The sequence below is a fragment of the Brachionichthys hirsutus genome, chromosome 5 (assembly GCF_040956055.1).
Source record: "Brachionichthys hirsutus isolate HB-005 chromosome 5, CSIRO-AGI_Bhir_v1, whole genome shotgun sequence".
Taxonomy (NCBI): Eukaryota; Metazoa; Chordata; class Actinopteri; order Lophiiformes; family Brachionichthyidae; genus Brachionichthys; species Brachionichthys hirsutus.
This window is the reverse complement of record NC_090901.1, coordinates 3,548,651-3,569,931: the sequence shown is the minus strand read 5'-3', so window position 1 is coordinate 3,569,931 and position 21,281 is coordinate 3,548,651. Positions and strand designations below refer to the sequence as shown.

Genomic DNA, 21,281 nt, shown 5'->3' with positions numbered 1-21,281 from the left:
GGCCGTTATGAAGTGCATTTGTGTTGTTGAATAGAGGGATTTCAAAAGATTTAACTCCACTATTCAATTCAGTTCAATATAATTCAATTCAGTTTTATTTATATAGAGTTAGATCATCATGACAAAAGGTCATCTCAAGGCACTTTACAGGTCGAGCAGGGAAAGGCCTGCTTTTAGAGAACCCAACTTGTCCCACATGAGCAAAGCACTTCAGCAATGGAGGCAGGGAAAACGAGTCGAGTCTCATGGTCGAGCATACATACACTAACCTCACTGCAACATAACATATGTTTGCTTTAATCCACATTTACAGAATCAAAAAACACACCGGTGGCCATTTGAAATTCCTCTTGCGTAAATTACTTCCAGAACATTTGTCTTTTTTATTTTACTGTTTTAATCTCGTAAGGTGGAGTCACAAACACTCTGCAAACTGAGCTGAGCAAAGAGAAGTGTCAGATGAAACTCACGCACCACACACGCACACGCACACACACACCCTGAAGGTAAACAGAGTCAAGAAGGTGAGTGCGTGGTGCGTTCAAGTCCCCCGACAGTCCTCCTCACCTGCGGCAGGTGTTCGATGCGAGCCAAAAGGAGCTATTTTATTTGCTGAATTAATTCGGCTATGTCCCGCCCACCATGAGATCTGGACCAATGGAGTGCCCTTCAGTACTTTCTGTGAGACTTTCAAGACATTTTTACCTGAGACGCTATTTGGGATACCGAGCAGCCGAAATAATTTCGTAAAGGGAGTTGAACTTTGACGTCGTATTATTCTGTGTGTTCTAATCCGTTCCACTATGGCGCGTCCCAGCCTCCGGAAGCTATTTTCCGCGTGTGATGTGGACAAGTCCGGTAAGATCGAGTTCGAGGACTTCACCGTCGTCTGCCGGGAGCTCAACGTGCCCGAAGACGAGATCCAAATTCTGTTCGACAGGTTCGACGTAGATAAAGTCGGATCGATCGACTATAGGAAGTTCTCCTCCAGGTTTCGGGAGGTCTCGCAGACTCTGGACTTGGCGTCGCTCGGAGCCGGGGCGCCCCGGAGCTCTCGGTGGGACCAGCTCGTTGGAGACGTGGACGCGGAGGCTCTCCTTTCCGACGGGTCAGTGAAGTACACATGATCAGGCTGAACGGGAACAGCCAGCTGGCCGGTGACCCGCCGGTAACGGGAGTTTTACTGCACACATGCTCGTGGTAACAGTTGTAAACACGTTTTTAGGCGCCTGAGCGGACCGTGTTCGGTCCGGTTCGGGGCCCGTCCCGGACCGGTGACAGTTACGCGCACCCACGTTTGTTTACCAGGTTGTCTGCAGCATATCTGGAAAAACTGGCCGCAGAACGTGAGAACAGTTCGTGTCAAGATAGACCTTAGGCCAAAGAACTGTTCATTACATTTTGAGATACTGCGTGTGTGTGTGTGTGTGCGTGCGCGTGTGTGTAACATCCCAGACGGGATTTTTTTTTTTTTTATCTCTATGATGTTGATTGTTTAGTTTTTTTCACATTTTTGATATATATTTTTTTTAAAGGATGGATTTGGTTTTGACAGAAGCTGCTCCAACAGTGTTCATTCAGGCTGGCTGGCGGTGATGCTGCAGCGGCGTCTCCGAGCTGCTCTCCAGTTTACTGTGTGACTCTTCCCAGTCTCAGGGAGCAGCTGGCTGACCTTTACCAGGCCATTCAATCCTCCGCTAACGGGACTCTGCTGGAGCAGTACGAGGAAATCATCCACTCCCTGATCGGCCAAACCCTGAGCAACAGACTGGAATGTGAGCAGCTGGAGAGCGGCTTAAAGCGGTGAGGACTCATGGCAGTGCTTTCTCACTGGGGTTGGTAGAGCTCACCGTTTGGGTCGGTAGAGCTCACCGCTTCTGAGCTGCGAAATGGACAAGAAAAGTAACTCAAATGCTAGAATTTAAAATAATATCTCATGCGGTGAAATTCCACCTGAACACTCGGGGCTGCTGGAATGTTTCTGCATCCAATGAATCTGTCACACGTTGAATATTGTGTTACGGTACATGTCGGGCGCTGGCAGGTGTAAATGCCTGCAAAATCATAGAAGGGACTGGGCATGTATATGAGCATCTTTGCTATAATCCGGCATGTTTTACATCTATTAGATGCGTCTGAAGAGATGTTCTTTAATGTGCATCTGTCCCTGTCGGGCTGCATTCGGATAAATAGCCACACGACGAATGCAGCGCACCGTTAGGATTCAGAAGGAGACGTTTCATGCTCACTCTTCACGCTTCTTCTTCTGCATGTCTGTCCACCTATTGTCTCCCAGCTTGTCCATGCTGGTATCAGAATTACATACCTGGAACTGAACGTAGACAGAGGTCTGAGCTGTGGAGGAGGAAGCAAGGGCTTTTTTTTTTTTTTATTACAAGAGGATAGACCTTTATTGCACCCTGAAATGATGAAAAATATGATTATCTCTGCAATTTCCTCTATTTTTTAATATCACATTATATATATATATGAAGAAAAGAGCACGGTATTTGTTTTTGTCAGTAGCATCCAGGTTTAGTTTCTAGGTTTGGCACAATCTTATCAGTTATTTTTATTAGGCTCATGGTGGGGGTCACCCCAGGTAACCGATATTCTACATAAGCTGTGTTTGCAAACATTGTTGGTGTCATTTGAGAGCTTTAAGCCATTTGTGAGTCTTTAAATTATTTCCTTGATACTAATGTTCCAGGATCAGATTTGAGTTTGTCCAGTGGAACGCGTCACTACGTTGCTGTTTCTGTTCTTCACACAACATTTGCATTCCTCATTCCAGGAAGTAGAACGGTTGCAAGAGTTAAAATGTACGGCCCTCCGTTCTTCTAATCTTTTTTTACACACTTTGTAGACATGCGGATATTTTCACCACATAGGTGAGGAGTTTAATCTCGTTTACTCCAGCGGAGTTGAAGACGAGCCCTCGCTCGCCTGTGGTTGGTTCGTGTGTTCTCTGACGAGAGCAGAGCCGTCATGACTGCAGTGTGTTTGAATGCAGTCGGGTAGAACTGACCTATAAGGATTCTGATTCCTCTTCCTGCTGCATTCGTTAGCGGGACCGCTGCCGGAGGATCGGCCGTGATGATTCGCGTGTACTTGAAGGTGCTTTTTCTTCCGTTAAAACAGGGCCGAGGAGATGAACCACAGTCAGCTGGCAGACCTGGAGGATGATATACAGGAGCAGCTCGCCAGAGCAGAAGAGCGGGTGAGAGAAGCGGTAAGCGTCTCCTGCCGTGCTGAAGATGCAACACCAGAAGGAGGGGCCGTTTTATTAGCAGCCGAACAGAACATTCACAAATGGACAAAGATGTTTGTATTTTCCGGTAAAAAGTGAAATCATATATCGGTTCTTCCCGGCTGCTGTGAGCGACCGGCATGTTTGTGGCGCAGCACAGGGAGGCAGGAGAGTCCGCTCACAAAGAGCCTCTGTGACGTGAGATGAAAGGCCCGCTCCACGTGACTGAGCACTCTGCACCTCTGACCTCTTCGGTTTCATTGTTTGCAGGAACGAAAGAAAATGGAAGACATTCTGGCCGTTGTGCAGAGGAAGCATGAGAATAAGGTGACGGACCTGCATGCGTCCGTGGAACGACTGTTACGGGTAAGTGTTCTCGCACAAGACGCCTTTGCTGTGTTCTCCTGTTAAAGTTAGCAACGTGTTTGAAATGTACAAAAAAAAAAAAGAAGCTGTTTGTATAAATGTCATTTATCAAGAACCAAGAGGATTCCGAGTTCCACCAGGCAAAGGAGGAGGTGGCGAGGCTGAACAGGCAAGTCCGAGAGCTCGCTCAGGTAAGTCGGTTTGGATCGCTCGGGTTCAACGAGTCACGTGGTGCGTTCCAGTTCGTCATTACACCTCCTCTCAGGAAAACGATCATCTGCGGAGCTCTCTGCTGCAAGCCCAGACGGACATCGCCGTTCTGCACTCGGAGCTGGACAAGCTGAAGAACATGTATTCAGAGCAGAAAGCTCAGCACGAAAGGTGCGGCCCGGCCTCTGAGCTCACGCACTTTGGTGCAAAATACGAGCCTGCTTTGAGCGACTTCGGTTCATGTCTCTTTACAGGGAAACGGTTGATTTGCAGAGGATGCTTTTGGAGTACCAGTCGTATTCCGGTCAGATTCACGTCCTCCAGTAAGTCTGTCTGTCGATGAAGCAGATGAAGCTCGCCAACCGTTTCTGAAACGATGAAAAGTTCATAATATATTTCACAGGTTCAGTCCTCCAAAAAATGGACGACTGTCTAGAGTCGTCCAAAATGGACGACTCTCTAGAGTCGTCCATTTTTTGGACTCTAGACGACTCTCTAGGGTCTCTAGAGACGACTCTCTTTCCAGTCACTCTTGCATTTGTATCGCCTTGCTTCGAGTTTGGTGTGAAGATGCTGTAAGACTTCTGCTACTGCTTTTTTTTTATGTCATAAAAGCCACAATGACATTTTGCATCTGCATGATATTCAGAAACAGTGTCTGGAGACAATCCACAGACCTCACTGTGGTCGCTTAATAATTTGCATTCATGCAGTCTTTATGTCAAAACCTTTTTACAGCGTTTAATGTTTTTAGTGGACAATCCGTACCATGTTAGCTGCAGAGTGGAGCAACGGATTGAACACTGAAACGCTGATTAACACTCCTCTTACTGTGACTTATCCGGTCTGGAACAGTCATCCAGGTGATCCAGGTCCGGTTGGATCATCGGTGCCATAAATGTGTCACACAGTATGAAGGTAAATGTTTGCACCTGAACTTATCTTGCGCTTCCTTGAATGTATTACCAGAGAAACAAACAAAAAGCTGTACGACAGTAACGACGGGCTTCGTCACGCATTGGCCGGCGCTTCAAAAAGGAGGGTAGGTGCTTTTCGACGACGCACCGACGGCCCCTGATGAATCATGTCAAACGTAACAGACACGTTTCCTCCCGACTTTTTATTCTCAGCTGTCGCCTCAAAATGAAATACCAGCCCGCAGAATGAAACCCCTCCATCAGAGCACGCTCAAACATGGCAGGTAATTTAAGCCTTTCGCACGCCTCTGAGGAACAATTCAATTGTGGCGGCTCACAGCTCGAGTGTGTGTCGGCGCAGCTCGGCACTGGACGGCAGCAAAACCAGCTCTCGTGTGGACACCTGGGCTGATGCGTACCTGGACAGCGGCGTCTCTCTGGTGATGGACACCGCCGAGAGCGCAGGCAGCGACTACGAGAGCGACGTCAGCAAGAGCTCGGCGGAGACCGTGCACCACAGCTACTCGTATGTCCCGTCTGATGTGGAGGTCAGAACGCACGGGATCAACTGGGCCACGTGAGATAAAGCTAATGTGTTGTTTGAGCTGAGAAGTCCTCAAGTCCTCGCGTCCTCCTTTACAGATATCAGAGGTGAAACCTGAAGCCGCCGGGTCGGCGTCTCCTGGCAGGTCGAGCTCCATGACTTCATCCTTAAGAAGACGTTTATCGGCCTTTTCCACAAAGGTAAAATGGCCTTTTTGATTCATGCTGGCCTCAACAAGCGTTGTTTTTCCCCTTCGTCACGGTTACATGCATAAGCTAAGATAAAAGGAAGTCACAGAAGAAAATGCTTTACCACGAGGAACTTGGAAAGTGGGCATCATTGGACTTGAAAGGGAGGAGTTCCAGTCTCAAAGAACAGGACAAGAAAAGAATAAGATCAGCGAAGAGGCTTTGTGTTCCTCTTCCTCACCGCATGACACCTGAGATTTCGGCCCATTTTACACAGACTTCAACAACAAAGGCCGCTCTCGATGCCACCTCTCCATTTACCCAGAACAAATTGCCAGTGGCATTCCGCCACTCAAGCGTGTCATTCTTGTTAGCATGCACGCAAAAGAGGCATGGCGTTGACCGCAGCAGTGCTGGTTGGTGTCGAGTGTGTAAAAAAACAACATATCAACGTCCCTGCTTGTCAAAATAAGATAAATCTGTCTTTAAAATTGCGGATAGCTAAACAAATTTGACAAAAACTGAACTTTGTGCCTATTTTCTGGGTTTTTCTCTTCTAATTGTTTTCAAATATGGATGGAGTTTTACTTCGTTGGTGTAACTGAGATAGCAGGTGGGTATATAATATTAGTAATGTGTGAGCTGGGAAGGAATAACTCAGATTAACAGCCTTGACTTTAGGCAGGTTGAATATTCGTACTTGACTAAATAAATGCTGATCAATGATCAGTTTCCATATAAACCTGAGCAAGCTTTTAATCTTATTCCCCTACTCGTGCAGCCTTTAGAAGCAGACATGGAGGAGACGGAGGAACCTGTGCCGATGTACCGGCTGGTTTTAGCTGGTGATGCGGGAGCTGGAAAGTCCAGCTTCCTGCTACGTCTGACGCTCAACGAGTTCAGAGGAGACATCCAGACGACGCTGGGTGGGTGTCAAAGAACGCACATGTAATCAGAACCAGACACCTGCTTGATTTCAGACATTGAATTCTATTGTTTGGCTTCGAAGGAGTTGATTTCCAAATGAAGAGGATGCTGGTGGATGGAGAGAAGACGAGCCTGCAGATATGGGACACAGCTGGACAGGAGAGGTACTGCACAAAAACTACGCTCTTCACAATATCTCAAGAATGGAATACAGTAGACTGACGTAAAGCTGTCTTTCTTTTTTTCACTCTAGGTTTCGCAGTATTGCCAGGTCCTATTTCCGCAAAGCTCATGGAGTCCTGCTCCTCTATGACGTCACCTCAGAAAGCAGCTTCCTGAACGTCCGAGCGTGGGTGGATCAAATTCAGGTACCAGTAGAAAGGAAGCCGCCAAAAAAAAAAAAAGTGGAAAAATATTGGACAAAGTCGTTTTGTTTTTATTCAGGATTCAGCAGAGGAAAAAATCCCCATGTGTGTTATCGGAAACAAGGTCGACCTGCGGGAGGAGCGTCCGGAGGGAAGCTGTGTGAGAAGTTTGCACGGAGAACGGCTGGCCCAGGTCCGTACGCTTTCAGAAGCCCGGTCCTCCCACGCGTCTAAATAAACTGGCTGCAGTCAGGCATGTCCTTGTTTTGCTTGCAGGCTTATGGCGCCTTGTTCTGTGAAACCAGCGCCAAGGAGGGAACCAACGTTGTTGAGGCTGTGCTGCATCTAGCGAGGTAGGAGGCCAGACGGTTTGAGTCTGGAGCTTTGACTTCACAAAGCATGACGACACTTGCTTTTTGCTTTCCACAGAGAAGTGAAGAAGAACGGAAAACTGAAGCGACAATCGGATCCTCCGGTCCGACTGTCTCCCTTCAACACGAAGACTTTAAACACCTGCTGTGGACTGTAGACGACCGACGCCAGGAGACACGGCGGAACAATGAAGGGCGCCGTTGTTTTGTGATGAGCAACTTTTTTTTTTTTAACTCATTGAACATGAACTTGATTTTATCCTGCTTGTTTTTTCTCAAGATTTGTATATTTTTGATAATAAAGCTATGTAGTGAAATGACTCAGTGAATATTCATGCTAAATACTAACTAATATTTTAGTACTTTACCAGACAGAAATAAAGTATTTTCAAATATATTTGTATGCCCAACGTCATGGACAATGACCTTTAAAAACTCAGAGAAAAAGAGACGTTATATATTTTAAACATTTTTATTAAGCATGTCATTGCAGCCATTGCTTATGTACGCAAATATTACATTCCCTTTTCGACACCTTCTTCTTCTTGGAGCACTGATCAAATGTTTTTCAGAAATGGAACGTGGAAATTGTTATTCATTTATTGAATTTTCTTTTTGTGGTTTGATGAGAAAATCTTTTTATAACAAACAACAATGTAGTCCCTTTCCCTCCCCCCAAATAAAGCGAATGTACTGTAACTTTAAGGAAACGCCTGCCTTATCCATCAGCATCCATGGTATTGTGAATTCACTGGCTGATGATGGATTCATAAATACTGCACACCTTTCACAGTTTTATTACCACATCATACTCTCATAAATGTAACTTCATGTTTCATTGTTGCTGCATTGCACACACGCTTTCATTTTTTTACAGTAGAAAGTTCTTGACAAACACTGAAGATCAAACTCAAAGAATGAGGATTTTCAAAGCACTTCTTGCAGAGGATGTCAGTTTCTTGCGGTCAAAATCACTGATGTCACTAAGCTGCCCAAAGCCACCGTTAAAGCTCCAAGTATAAACTTCCAGGAAATTCCCTTAAAAACACAACAAAGACAGTAAGAATTCAGTTTTTCGCTCATCAGAATGAAACCTATTTACATTTTTAGGTCATGGCTTACAGCTGGTTTCTTCTCAGAAGGAATTACAAAAGGAGTGACGCTGTCTCCGAGCATCTCGGCCGGTTTAGCTCGCCATTCTTCAGTATCTTTGCCTCCTGCTTGCCTTCTGACAAGTTTAGATAACTCTGCGTGGATCACCTGAAGAACAGCAGAGAAAATATCTTAATGCAGCTTCATAAAAGAGCTGCTTTCTGCAGATCTAACACGCCAGCGTCATACAGACAGAATGTCCAGCAGGTGGGAGCAGAGAACTGAAACGCAAAGACTGATGCCAACAACAAAAAAACCACAATAAACAGTCCATCCATCCATTGCCTTGGAGACGTCTCATCTACGGCCGCTTGTCCGCAACGTGGGTCACGGCTCTCCCGGAGCCGAAGCACAATACTCATATAATTTAATTTTGCTTTTAAATGTTGCCTTTAAATGCGTTCTCTGATGTCCACACAAAGTATTTTACTGGTATACAATTTCATAAATACTCTCCATTATGGGTTGCCGTACAAACTTGTGCTGGAAAAGAAAACGACAACAACATCATCCATGTTTGTGGTTCATGGCTTCAGCTGCGTTTTAATGTTCATCCACAAACTACAGCAACAATAACTTTCTCACAACTCAATCAGCGCTCTCCAAAGTATTCAATCCATCACTGACACAAGGGTGTAATTATAGCAAAGCCGTATACATTCTGGTTTCGCCGAGACAAGTCCAGGCATATTTTAGCCAGCGAGCGGTGTGCCCTGCAGGACGTCTGTGATACTGGTGCCAGTGTTGGAAATGTAGGTCTCACGCATCACTGACGCCGACCAATCAAAGCAAAGTGAAAATAGAGAGTTGATTTTGTTGTAGAAGAGAACAGTTATCTTAATTACAGTGTGGAGTCTATTATGAAGCAGCAAAGGCTCTCTTTCTTTTCTTTTTTTTAATTACCATCACTTTACTTTGGCTGACAACATTTAACTCATATGTGGTCATTTTTCTGAGCTACATCTGTTGACTGCCAGATGTGCAGTTCCCCAAAGCCTTTGTGGCAGATTTGGCAGATTAAACGAGCCCAAACAACAAGACGGAACAGGCCCGAAGCAGGAGTCGCTCGCTGGCAGCCTCGTGTGAGAAGCTTTAAGTTCTCTCAACTTTGTAATTCGACACAAAGGGTTTGGCTTTTCGGTGAAGTGCTCAATACAAACAAGCAGCTGTCAGGTATAAACAAACGACTGAACCAGATGTGTTAGCGTACAATAACTGGTAAATCATTTAATGTTTATTATAGATTGTGCTGTCAATCAACAAAGAAGAAATATTTCAACAAGTATTGGTTGGATTGCTGTGAATTCTTCTTCTTCTTCTTCTAAATATAATCACTGTGTGACTGTCTCATCAGCAAAGTAACTCAAACATACAGATAAATATTTGTGAAAGTTGAGTCAGTCGCTGTTCATTTGTATTGATCAATGGATTCAGTGGCTCTAATAGCAATAGCCTAATGTTAGAATGACCTTTGCTTTGCATGTGAGGAATCCGCAGGGACATTTGGAATAAATGCATCGAGGGGATGGAGGGCTCACCCTCATAATCTCACCTTGGTGGATGGCTCCAGTTTCAAGGCCTTTTTTAGTAGCTCCATGGCCTCTTTATATTCACTCTTGTCTGACAGGAGCTGGAAGATATACAAAAAAAAAAAAAAAACCCTGATGTGAGCACGACACTGGAAGATCATAAATCAGAGCAGGCAGAGAACAGACGGCGATGATGTAGCAGCGAATGTTTTCCTCAAAGATAATTAAATCAGATCCCACAACAAACAAAATGCATTCCCTTCCAGTAACTCTTATCCTGCAATAATCATGTATGGATTAATAATGATTCAATGAGGATCCTCCCACATTTACAGACGTTTAACGTGCGTACCTTCCCCATCCTGAAGAGGGCCTTGACGTTGTGTGGCTCTAGGGCCAGTACTTCCTGGCTGGTTTGCAGCGCTTCAGCATATTGCTCCAGTTTGAGCTGAGTGGCGGCCAGATTGTTCAAACACTTCACTCGGTAGTCACGAACCTCCTCCTCCTCCTCTGCTTTCACGCTGCCATTCTGACCATCTGTACAGACAGAGTCACGCAGCCGCCGGTATTTACTCTGCTGGCAATATTAAGTTTACTATTGGTATAAATACAAAACGCATAAAAAAAAAGTTTTGTCAGAGATTAGTAATGATGATATACCCTGTTTCCTTTTTGAATTATTGTTGGTGATTGAACAACTGAGTGGCTTCGTCATTAGACTCAAAAATGTACGACTAATGAGCAGCAGAGAACGCAACGCACTCTTTATACGCTGCCTGGCTTTATAGCCGTGATGCTTAGCAGGTCAGGGACGGCGTCTGTGTCCACCCAGTGTTTTATTACGTACTTCATTTCAACAATTTATGATTGAACTTAAAAATCTCTTCCAATTTAAGTCCTTTAAAGTAGCATAAACTTTTCTTTTTTTCTTTTTCTTTTTGGGGCAATAGAACAAGCTGTAAATGCAATGTCAACACATTCAGATTTCAGTTGCTATGGTTAAAACAAACATCTGCCTATTTATAGAAAGGAACCTTTTTAGATTTAGAGATCGACATGTCTTAACTGACTGCTGTGGGAAATATCTGGCTCCTTGTAATTCAGGTGATGGATAGCTAACGACGTACCTTTTAGGCATCTCTCTCTCTTGAGTGTGTGATGTTTTTGTGGGCGAGTGCTTTGTCGTTTAAACAAGAGTGATTTAAATGTCATAAATATTATTTATAAAATACATCAGATGGGACCAAAATAACCACAGAAAAGTTACAATGTTGGTCTCTCAATACCTTTTTTCTTTCTGCTCATCTTCTAAATCTCTAATTACACGATCTCGATGCCCGAATAAACTCGAGCTGCTTCAGTGTCACAGTGACTTTGCTCACTGCGCCACCATTATTGCTCTATTATGAGGCAGTTCATGATTCTCCTCTCCACTGACTTAGTTTATTACATTTCCCTCACAGGTTCATCCTGCCTCACGGACGATTGAAGTGATTAAAAAGGGTGAAATCATATACAAATTGATTAGCTTTGATTATGCAAAAGAATAAAGCGAAAACATTTATCGTGCCACTTGCTGCGGGGGGATGTTCCTCTGCATAGCGATAGCGTGATTAGTGTGAGGCTGGATGGGGAGAGCATTGCTCGGTTATATCATTTAGGCTGTGATGAGAGAGTGATGCCGTGTCTAATCGCTTTTATCTGGGTTCTTTTACCTTTTATTGTAAAGATAATGCCCACATCAGCACTTTTATATATTTTCTATGAGTAAATGCCGGCTTTGCTGCTGATGTACCTCTGATGGTTAGCACATCCAGAGCGATGCGATAGGCTTGGGAAGCCAAGCAGTATTCCTGCCTCTGGAAATGAGCGTTTCCTCGCTCTCGTTTCTGGTTGCCAATACGGATGCGGTCTGCGATGGGCAGTGTTGATGGGTCTGGTTTCTCTCTGATGTCCAGCAGCTGGAGCTGATAGAGTAAAGGAGCCCAGGCTGGAATATCAGGCTCCCTGTGCACCAACAAATGCAAGCCAATCACAAAGTTAATCGACAGAGGGCAAGAAAGAGTAAAGGAGCACCCTCTGATCACTCAGTCCAGAAATCAATGCTTCATTAACAGGTTTGAGCTTTATCACTCATGCAAGTGTTCACAACACAGTACAGTACTGCTAAAACAATTTACTGGATTTAGACAGTGAACATATATATCTGTTTGTTGCCATTTAATGTGCTTTATTCCCACTCAGCCCTGGTTATTGCAGAGACAGCAGGGCCTCCATTCTTTTTATTTTCCCTCTCTGATATTTATAAATGATTCATCTGCGATTATAAAGTTGCCCGGTTCTACACCAGGCAGTAAATACACAGTAAATGTCAACATCTGAGATTTGACCGTGGTTGTTTTACGTCGGACACACACTAGCTTTCCTCAGCACACACACCTGATGCTATCAGATCACAACTGGCAAACAGCGTTAAGCACAAGCTCAAAGTGCTGCTCTGTTCTCACCCTCGCCCTCACCCTACAGCTCCTCATCCTGTCTTATCTTCCTGCTCCCCTCCTTTCTCTTCAGTCCTAACCGTCTCCAGTAAAAACAGTCGCTTCCTTTTTTACGGAAAATCCCAAGGTCTCACTTCAATCTGAAATAATCACAGTGAAACCAGCAGCTGATCCGAGGCCGTAGAAACCTGAGCCCAATCCCTGCGCTCAGGACAAGAGGAAGACTGTTCAGATGCTTTATTGTTTAAGGCTATGAGTAAGCAGATGGAGGTATTTTAGGTGTTGAAACCTATTTTTAACGGCAGCATTTATTCAGTAGCATCTGTTCACATGCCACTGAATGTTTACAAGACTTAAAGTTGTTTAACAGGTCACACAAAAACAGCAGAGAGGAAGATGCTCTATTAATGCATGGCTGCAAACCTAGATCCCGGAAGTTCTATTTATATAAACTACGTGCAACAGGATATATATTTTACAAGGAAACATAATCATCCCTGTAATGAACTGGCGCATTGTCCAGGGTGTAGCCCGCCTCTCGCCCGTAGACTGCTGGGATAGGCTCCAGCAGATCCCGCGAGTTGCATTTCGTATTAAACTGTTAAGAAAATTAATAAACTGTCTTGGAGGAAGAATCCAAAATAATTGCGCTTATTTTCGGAACGATCCCTGTGTCCCTGTGATTGTTGTTTGATTACTTAAAATCAACTTCAGAAAATCTAAAAAACAACAAATGAATTTGTGAAAATACACATCAGTTGTATTTAGCTACCACTGAACTACGGGTTAAATGGATGTCTCATTAAATGAGGGAAGGAAACAGGATATGAAATCATTTCCAAATGGACTGACGCACGTCAGATCTGAGGCAAACACTGTTTTCCTTGCAAGCAGGTCGATGGCAGAACCTCTTTTGTTATTCTGCCATTAAATATTGATTTTCCTCAGAGAAAACACACCCGACTTTGATGCTCACAAGTCACACAGATAAGTGATGAGTCATATCTTATGAATCAGCTGCAGGTAAAGCTGAAAGAGCTGCTAGCTGCACAAAGGAAATGCAGTGAAATCAAAATGTATGAAAATGTAAATGGCATGTTATGTTCATAGAAGACAAAGAGACTCACTCCTAAAATGCTTCTCTTCACATGCAGGTGAGCTTTGAGGCCTATGTTCAATTAAGCACATCAGCGCGCAGAAGAACATTGCAACGCACAAAGTAAAGATGCATATGCTGCCGTCATAAATGTTAAATTAAAGCAGCATGAATTGCAGCCTGAGTGTAATCTGAGAAGAGTGTGCTGACGGATCCATAAGGTTTACAGAGTCAGGTGGGTTACATGTGATTAGTACCGCACCGCTGTGCTAAGCTCAGCCAAAGAGCCCACGGGGTCTTATTAGAGCAAACAGGAAGTTGGTCAATGGGTTGAGATCCGTCCATGAGATCCCAGTGAAACCTGAACCTGCAACTTAAACCAGGCCCACGTCCTAAACCTGAGCACCAGGATCAGTCTGCTCAGCCTCTCCCTTTATCCAAACAGACTCAAGCACTCATTCCATCGATTATGCAAAACATTCGGTTTCCTACCTACAAAAAAAAAAAAAACTGTGTGGAACACGTCAACACAGAACACTGGCAAGCAATTTATATTACTGGAAAAAATACGAGAACGGGCCGTAAACCAGGCTTGACATGCATAAAAGAAGCATTAATGAACATATCATTTCTACGACTCTGTCTGCACAGGCTGCGTCTGAATGTCACTGTGAACTGTCACAACTTCCAACGCCAAATTATTTTCTAATCTACATTTACACTCGCTGTTTATCAACCGGCGGCATTTTTTCCTACCTGACATTTAGACGGCAAGATTGTGTTGTGACCGTAAACAGTTCTGATTAAAAGGGGAACCTTTCCATTCTTGCCGTGCTCATACAAATGAAGCGATAAGAACGGCAGGCTTCTCTCCCTCTTGTCTCACGGGAAGATACGTTTGATTCATGTGCTGTGGCTTGGTAAACTTCCTCATCAAGGTGTACGGCAGTGCCGCTGACTCACCGTGTTATCTGTCAAGCAGGGCCCCCCCCCGCTGCTCCGAATAAAAGGAAAAACTCCCATCTGAGGGAAAACAGTGGTCAGTTTGACGTCACCTTCTCCTTTTTAAGAGCTGGAAAGGCCACTGACGTGCCTCGCAGTCGTTTCTATGGTTACGACCTCAGATAGTGCATTAATATGCCATAAAATGTGGTGTTCAATCCGAGGGGATTTATGAGGTTGTTTGTTTTTTGTTTTTTTAGAGCTGTGAGCACAAGGCTGCTGCTGTTGCTCGGTGTCTGTTGTGACTCTTGGATGGGCACAATGCAGTCGTGCAAAGGAGCTTAGCTTTAATCCTGGCGCTGGTGCGGCATCACAGCTGTTTCTCCTCGCCTGCTGCCTGACGAGTTAATTTGCAGTAAACAGCCACCTATTACATTCAGACATGTAAGGAGCTAAGTCAGCGGTGTTTTGCTAATGGCCAGAGGTCGGCGTGACACCTTTTAGCTGTTCCTTTCAACAGGCACTTTCCTCTCCTCACAGGGATCAAGGGCAGCCACTGTCTGCATCCTGGCTGCTGAGCTCCTCAAAAGTCCCCGAACAATGTACGATCCAATCTCAGCCATGGACTACCAGTAGTGTGGAGGATGACTATAATAGTAGGGAAGTGTGGCTGACAGAACATTTCAGGTTATTTACATATTAATTTGGATACATAATAAATACTGTAATTATTAGATTAGGATGATTCTGATTATGATGGCTTGGGTTTTATTGTTTCCTACATCAACTGTGTAACTGATATAGGGACTATAAATATTATAAATATAAAATATAATTTATTTTAAACTGATTATAAAAGGATTCGTTCCTGAAAAACTAGGAATATTGTCTTGGCAATGCTAAGGAAAGTTTGTTTTTTCATGATGATCTCCTGTATTCAGATTTGCAACATAACTGAATGTTATTTGGGGGCCAAAATGCCAAACCTGTTTCTCAAATATTTGGCAATAACCAATAAATATTCTCTGAAGATTGATAGCTTGCGTTACGTTACGTTAACTCAGTCCACAATCACAATGTCAGCTTTCCTCATCCACCTCAGGAAAGGACTCAAAGCGCCCTTCTTGTAACGACTTGCACCTGAAAAACACCAGTTTTATGTCAAATTAAAGAAATTCCAAGCACAGATGTGTTAATTTACTCAGATAAGCTCCACCTCTCTGCAGTGAATGAGTGAGTGGGTGAAAGAATGACACATGCCCAAAGCTTTCTAAGCTTTACTCTGACTCACGGGAAGGAAGGACAATTCTAAGATTCTACCTTATGCAATAATCTGAAACCTCTCTCACAGGTTTGGCCTCTTCTTTGCAGCAGCGTCTATAAGTGAATTATTCCTCCAAGGATATTAGTTGTTGTCAGGGTGGGTGAGCAATCAGACTCACAGACAAATAGCATTATCAGGTCATTAGCTTGAAGAAATTGTGCCTAATTGTTATGATAGATATCTTATAACCAGGATGGATCTCTCAATCCATACATCAGTCACTTTGAACAAATAGGTGTTTCTGAGGCATTCATGTGTGGCCAAGAGGCAAATTCTCACGCAGCCTCAGGCAGTGAGGTTTCGTTTCAGTGGACTGCCAGTGAGGCAAATGTGATGCTGAGTTGTTACGTCTACTATTTATAAAGATCCGATCTGTGCAGAGGATGAATTACATTTCTGAACTTCAAAGCTTTTAATGTTAATAAAAAATTCTGAGCAAGAGGCCAAACCTGAGAAATGAGAGTTTCCCTCTTCTATTACTGAATCTGAATATTACACAAACGTTTTGTGCTTACTGTTCAGAGGAGCAATATGATCTGGATGTAGAACAAAGACTTGTTTTTGGGTTTTTTTACACCGTGATTGGACATAAAATATACTTGAAACATTCATTATCATTTAAGAGAGTCGCTGTTTGTGTCTCTGTGCATTTACAGAGCTGTAAACATTATAATTTAGCACCACAGGTTGCTCATTGCTATGACATTCTGCCAGGGGGGGCGGGTAAATGTCATAAAGTGATACTGATCAGAATTTAATTACCATCTTAGGTCCAAGCTGTGGTGAAAGCAGATAACTTCCACCAAGAAAATGTCACCTTCTTTTGAATATCACTTTGCTAATTTGATTCCACAAGAAACAGGTGGCCGTTATTGAACTCGCTGACTGACGATTAAATGAGCAGCGACTTTAAAGCGGCAGCTCTTCCTCCTGTGGGCCCGTGCGATTCCATCCGGCCTCCGGCTCTTTCATGTGGGGAATATCTGAGACATTCAAAAGCCCATAAATTACAAGTGCATGTTGACTCCCCTAAAGTTACACAGTGAATGGAGATGAAACAAACCTCATCATAATTACTCGCTGTCTCCATCGCGTTATATCGCCGTCCGTGAGGAATACGACGGCTTAGTCCGTGTGTGTTTATCTAGATCCTGCGTTGTCCCCGCGCAGCCTGCAAATCAATAACAGCCCACTGAACTCTAACAGAATTATTAGTCACGTTGTCACACAGGGGCCGCCTGCGTCTGCAGAGTGATGCAAATGTGGCTGAGCCATTAACACGCTCCTTTAGTCTCTCTCTCTGATGGCTGTGCAGAGACATGAGACCTGGAGCATCGATCGGGCGTGAGGGAGCCATTATTCCAGGAGGAGATGCATTATATTTTCTGAACATGCGCTCACTTGTATTGTTCAGCATTTGGAATGATGATAAAAAACAATACTGTGGTGCAGTCGATCCGTCAGTGCCACAAAACATTTGTAATGAGATCTACAGTATTCAGTTAATCCCGGAAGCTTAATCACCACACATCCGAGTCTGCTTTTGCAGGGAGGATGCTGGTGGGAGTGAGCCAGTCATTAACTGAGAGGAATATTTTGAAAGTCTATTGACTGTGCATGTGTGTCTGCAAGTGTGTGTGTGTGTGTGTGTGTGCCTGTGATAGACTGCTGCAGACGACTGATGACGGAGCTCTGACGTCTCAGCGAGATGAGTCACTCTACACGTCCTCAGTGATGGTACTTCTTCACCCCCTTACACACACACGCACACACACACACACACACACACACACACACACACCTGTTACATGTTGTATGGGTGCGTCACTCCACTCTTCCATCTGCTTCCATTCTGCTAGTGGGTTTATGAGTTGCCTGGTAACTCTGTGTCCAGAATAAAACATTCTGGCTTAGCTCACATTATGGGCAAGTCACATTCTGTGGTTGATTGAAATGTATGTATATATATATAAAATCATTCAGCCATAATAAGAAGGTATTTGTCCCAGCCAGAACTGGGTGGTCCAGGTAGTTAAAGAATCCCAGCGCCAGTGTCTGTGCTTGGGCAATGACAAGGGAGATTCAACGCAGCTGTGAATGGCCACATAATAAAATGTGCTTTTGGAACTGAAGTGTCAACTCACGTGTGTTTTCCCACGTGTCCCACCTGCATGACACGCTCTGGAACCCAGACTCTGTCGCAATATCATGGTTATACAACACAGCACAGCTTGTGGCACTGGCACCATGGCCCAGAGTCAATGTCAGTGACGCATGACAGCATGCTGCACAGACGGGGGTGTTTTGGCACCAACTTCTGAGAGTTACAAATGAGAGGTGAGGGTAGGCCAGCAGGTACTGATGCCTCTTCGACACGGAAGGTAACAAGAAAATGGCTTGGCAATGTACGGTAATATTTATTTTCATGGTGTGAAACATAAAGTAATCTGAAGGACAAGATGGGATAATGAGAACAAATGTAGTCTGAAACATAATAATTATCTAATTCAACAGGAGACTGACAGAGTTCAATCAATGACTCTGGCAGAACAGAGAGGCTAATGGGATCTGTCATTTTACAGCACAGCCATGCGGAGTGTTTCAGATCTACCCTAAAACATGATGTCTGCCTGGCTTATTTGCCAAGTAGTAAATACTTTTGATAAAGTGTCAGTAAATCTGTTTTTCAAAACAACATGCTAGAAAGGACGGAATAGGGATTTTAGTTTGATAAAAAATAAATAAATCAAAGATCTGCTCTCTTTTCAAAAGCTAGATTTGAGGCTACAGCCACGATCCAGGAAGCTGAATTGAGGACCAAGACTGAAAAATGGTGAGAAACCGGATTTCTGGCCCTGAACAAGGTAATAAAATCCAAAACACTAATTGATGAAGGCAAAAGTGTAAAACAGTTTCCGTGCAGCTATGAGCACGATATCGATCATTTTATCTAACTCTCACAACAGAAAGAAGGAAAATATATTTTCTAAGATATCTCGCTGTTCCCTTAAGTGTTCCTCAGCAGGCACTTTTTCAGGTTTTATTGACTGAGAATTTCCTTTACTATCCAGTTTATCGTGGAATTTATTTGAGGCTGTAACATGCTGCTTTATTAAGTACGTTCCCTGATTTTAGAACTTGTTATATCCAAACATTACCTAAGCTTCGTGAGTGAATCGTGTTTAAAGAGCTGGCATGATCTCCTATGGTAACTCGACAACACCCAGTCCTAATCAGCTGCATCCAACCAATCATTAATTAACCTCGGCGCTGCCAACTCATTTTTTCTGGGCCTCCTGCTCCAATTGTATCATACTTTCAACCTGTAAAACTAGATTTTAGCTCATAAAGACCTATTTTGCTGCATTAAAATTCTGGTTTCATTTAATCCACTTCTATTCCGTTAATGTTCGATTATGCTCTACGTGTAGCATGAACTTCAGATTGAATATACAGTATATTAGTTTGCTTAAAAACCTTGTGTTAGCTAGAAATATGGAAAACAATTTACCACATAAGCGACCAGTGATTATTATTATCGTACAAAATCAGAAAAAATAATTTTGCCTCATTGCTGTCTGGTTCTCATGTTCTCATCGGTAACAAGCCAACCTCCTCTGTATGTGTTCTGGGCCTTTAATGGTGCGGAGGCTATAAACCACTGGTCGTAACAGGAGTGGCGTCCTCCCACAGGTTGGGAGGTTGGAAACACACAATTGATAAGCTGCCTCTGAATGGTGTTAAGCGGAAGCCATCTGTTCCTGTTTAGGGTTCATTAACCCCGTTGCTAACCCCCCCCCCCCCCCCCCCAGCAACAGCAACAGGTAGAAGATCCTGTGCCTCTTGTTGAGGTGCTACTCTGATATAATTAGAAATGGCCATATCGCGTCTTTTTCTTGCTTAAATCAAAGCGTAACTCTGAACAACAATAACTGGAAGGTCCCTACCTTCCCAGAAGTCCATAAGCATATTGTGCATCAGCCAGCAGTAACGTGATCTCGCCCTTCTGCACGGACAGGACGCACTCCTCCAGAGCCTGCAGAGACCCACAGCAAAATGTCAATTATTGACTGAACGTTTTACATTATTACATAAAACCTATTTAGGTTTGGGTTTGTGTGTCTTATTGCCTTATTTGACTGTGATGTCACACATTTGTCTACCATTGTTTTTTACATGCTGTTTGGCATCCTATTCAAATCTATCTTAGTGTTTTGGAGCCAGAAGTGATCACATTCAGAAGAGAATTTAGGTGTTTTTTTTTGCTACGCCACAATGTTCACAGTCTATTGGTATTATTTCACTCTAAGTGGGACAATCTATCCATCCATTGCATGTGACCTCTTATCCTTCACAGGTCCTATTGGAGTCAGTTGAAAATGTGTTTTTGTCATTTTTAATCTTATTTATGTGATATGTGATGAAACGCACGTTACCTGGTTTACATCCCCCTCTCCGGTAACAAACACAAGCTTGTTGTCCTTTTCCACCACAGTACGGTCCTCCAGGACGCACTGCATCTTCACAGTAACCTCCTGGCCCCATGTGGGGCGCATGGCGTTCGGAGCACTGCTCTCCAACACTTTCTTCCTCAACAGCCGGTCTGCTGCAGGGAAAAAGAAAACACAAATGTGCTAGTTGTGGGTAAAGGAAGAGAGAGCCATACATCAAGCTTGACCTCAGAGAAAACCACAAAAGTGAATATCAATCCCTCCACCCATCCATCCATCCATCCATCCCTCATCTTGTAGATGAGATGATTGTCTCATCTACAGCCACACAAGTCTAAAGAACATCTATTATTGACCGGCGTTTCCTCACCTGTGATGTCCTGCCAATCTTCTGCTGTGAACAGCTCCTGAAACGTGGAGGAAGTCCATTCCTTTACGGCATGTTGTGGAAAGAGGCTCGCTGCCGCGCTGTCCCTCTCCACCACGTCCTCGTCCATGGAAGGGTACTGGAATCGAACCATCTTCCAGCTGTTTGTTTTTTTCAGTTTCCTCTCCCCCTTGTGTTCTCTGCCTACACTTTGCTTGTCAGGATCAGAGGGGTGTTTTATCTCAGTGTTTTTACTCAAATCTGAGCAGCTCTCCATTGTGGCCTGCTCCCTCCCCGAGAGCTCATCGCCCTCCTCTGCAAACCCACAGGGGAGTCCAATCTGGCTGTGCCTGTTAGACGTCTCAGGAACGGCCCGCCTTACCTCAGGCTCTGCAGGCTTCGCTGTCCCGTCTTTGTGCTCTTCACAACATGGCTCTGTCTCCATTTCGTTACCGAGAGCAATGGCATTAGTCTGCAGATGATCCTCCTTGACCAGCAAATCCTCTAATTAAGTGCAAGCCAGTAGCAGTGCTGTGACCCAGCTCCAGTCATTTACAACTCTGTCAAACAAAAAAAGAATATCCTCATAATGTAATGTATATTAAGTTGTATTGCATCCAACTGCAAGTGCATCCCTAAATCCTGGCCCCATTAAGAGTTTTTTGAAAAACGTCATTCTTTCCACAGCTAGGTAGTTTATTTTGCTGGTCTGTTGCACTTGACCTTGCTCTCTTCTTCCCAGCTTGGGGGGGGGGGGATCTTAATCTACGCAATGCAGTGATGG

At 44.0% G+C, this 21,281-nt stretch overlaps 2 protein-coding genes across 2 annotated transcripts; one reads left to right on the top strand and one right to left on the bottom strand.

The window, feature by feature from the left end:
- The first annotated feature begins 803 nt into the window (after nucleotides 1-803).
- On the top strand, nucleotides 804-7,718 carry rasef2 (RAS and EF-hand domain containing 2). Its single transcript, XM_068739638.1, has 17 exons — nucleotides 804-1,108; nucleotides 1,651-1,803; nucleotides 3,142-3,232; nucleotides 3,521-3,616; nucleotides 3,730-3,807; nucleotides 3,882-3,997; nucleotides 4,081-4,149; nucleotides 4,796-4,868; nucleotides 4,957-5,027; nucleotides 5,105-5,291; nucleotides 5,386-5,487; nucleotides 6,257-6,401; nucleotides 6,485-6,566; nucleotides 6,656-6,770; nucleotides 6,847-6,960; nucleotides 7,044-7,120; nucleotides 7,197-7,718. The coding sequence occupies exons 1-17, from the start codon at nucleotides 804-806 to the stop codon at nucleotides 7,294-7,296; spliced, it is 1,974 nt and encodes a 657-aa protein (XP_068595739.1). The 3' UTR covers nucleotides 7,297-7,718.
- A 371-nt stretch (nucleotides 7,719-8,089) lies between these two features.
- Nucleotides 8,090-20,942, bottom strand: fkbp16 (FKBP prolyl isomerase 16). Its single transcript, XM_068739720.1, has 8 exons — nucleotides 20,501-20,942; nucleotides 20,116-20,285; nucleotides 19,627-19,715; nucleotides 11,611-11,826; nucleotides 10,172-10,358; nucleotides 9,843-9,920; nucleotides 8,261-8,398; nucleotides 8,090-8,176 (listed from the first exon to the last, which is right to left on the bottom strand). Exons 1-8 carry the CDS (start codon nucleotides 20,940-20,942, stop codon nucleotides 8,090-8,092), a joined length of 1,407 nt encoding a protein of 468 aa, XP_068595821.1.
- Between the last annotated feature and the right edge of the window lie 339 nt (nucleotides 20,943-21,281).

Bases quoted from the DNA above. Each gene is read 5' to 3' on its own strand.
- rasef2 (XM_068739638.1), top strand. From the start codon at position 804: ATGGCGCGTCCCAGCCTCCGGAAGCTATTTTCCGCGTGTGATGTGGAC. The intron at 3,617-3,729 runs GTAAGTGTTCTC...TCATTTATCAAG, and splicing joins CCGTGGAACGACTGTTACGG to AACCAAGAGGATTCCGAGTT. The intron at 5,488-6,256 runs GTAAAATGGCCT...CTACTCGTGCAG, and splicing joins TATCGGCCTTTTCCACAAAG to CCTTTAGAAGCAGACATGGA.
- fkbp16 (XM_068739720.1), bottom strand. From the start codon at position 20,942: ATGGAGACAGAGCCATGTTGTGAAGAGCACAAAGACGGGACAGCGAAG. The intron at 9,921-10,171 runs GTACGCACGTTA...TATATCTTCCAG, and splicing joins CCCTCTTCAGGATGGGGAAG to CTCCTGTCAGACAAGAGTGA. The intron at 8,399-9,842 runs GTGAGATTATGA...GCTGTTCTTCAG, and splicing joins AACTGGAGCCATCCACCAAG to GTGATCCACGCAGAGTTATC.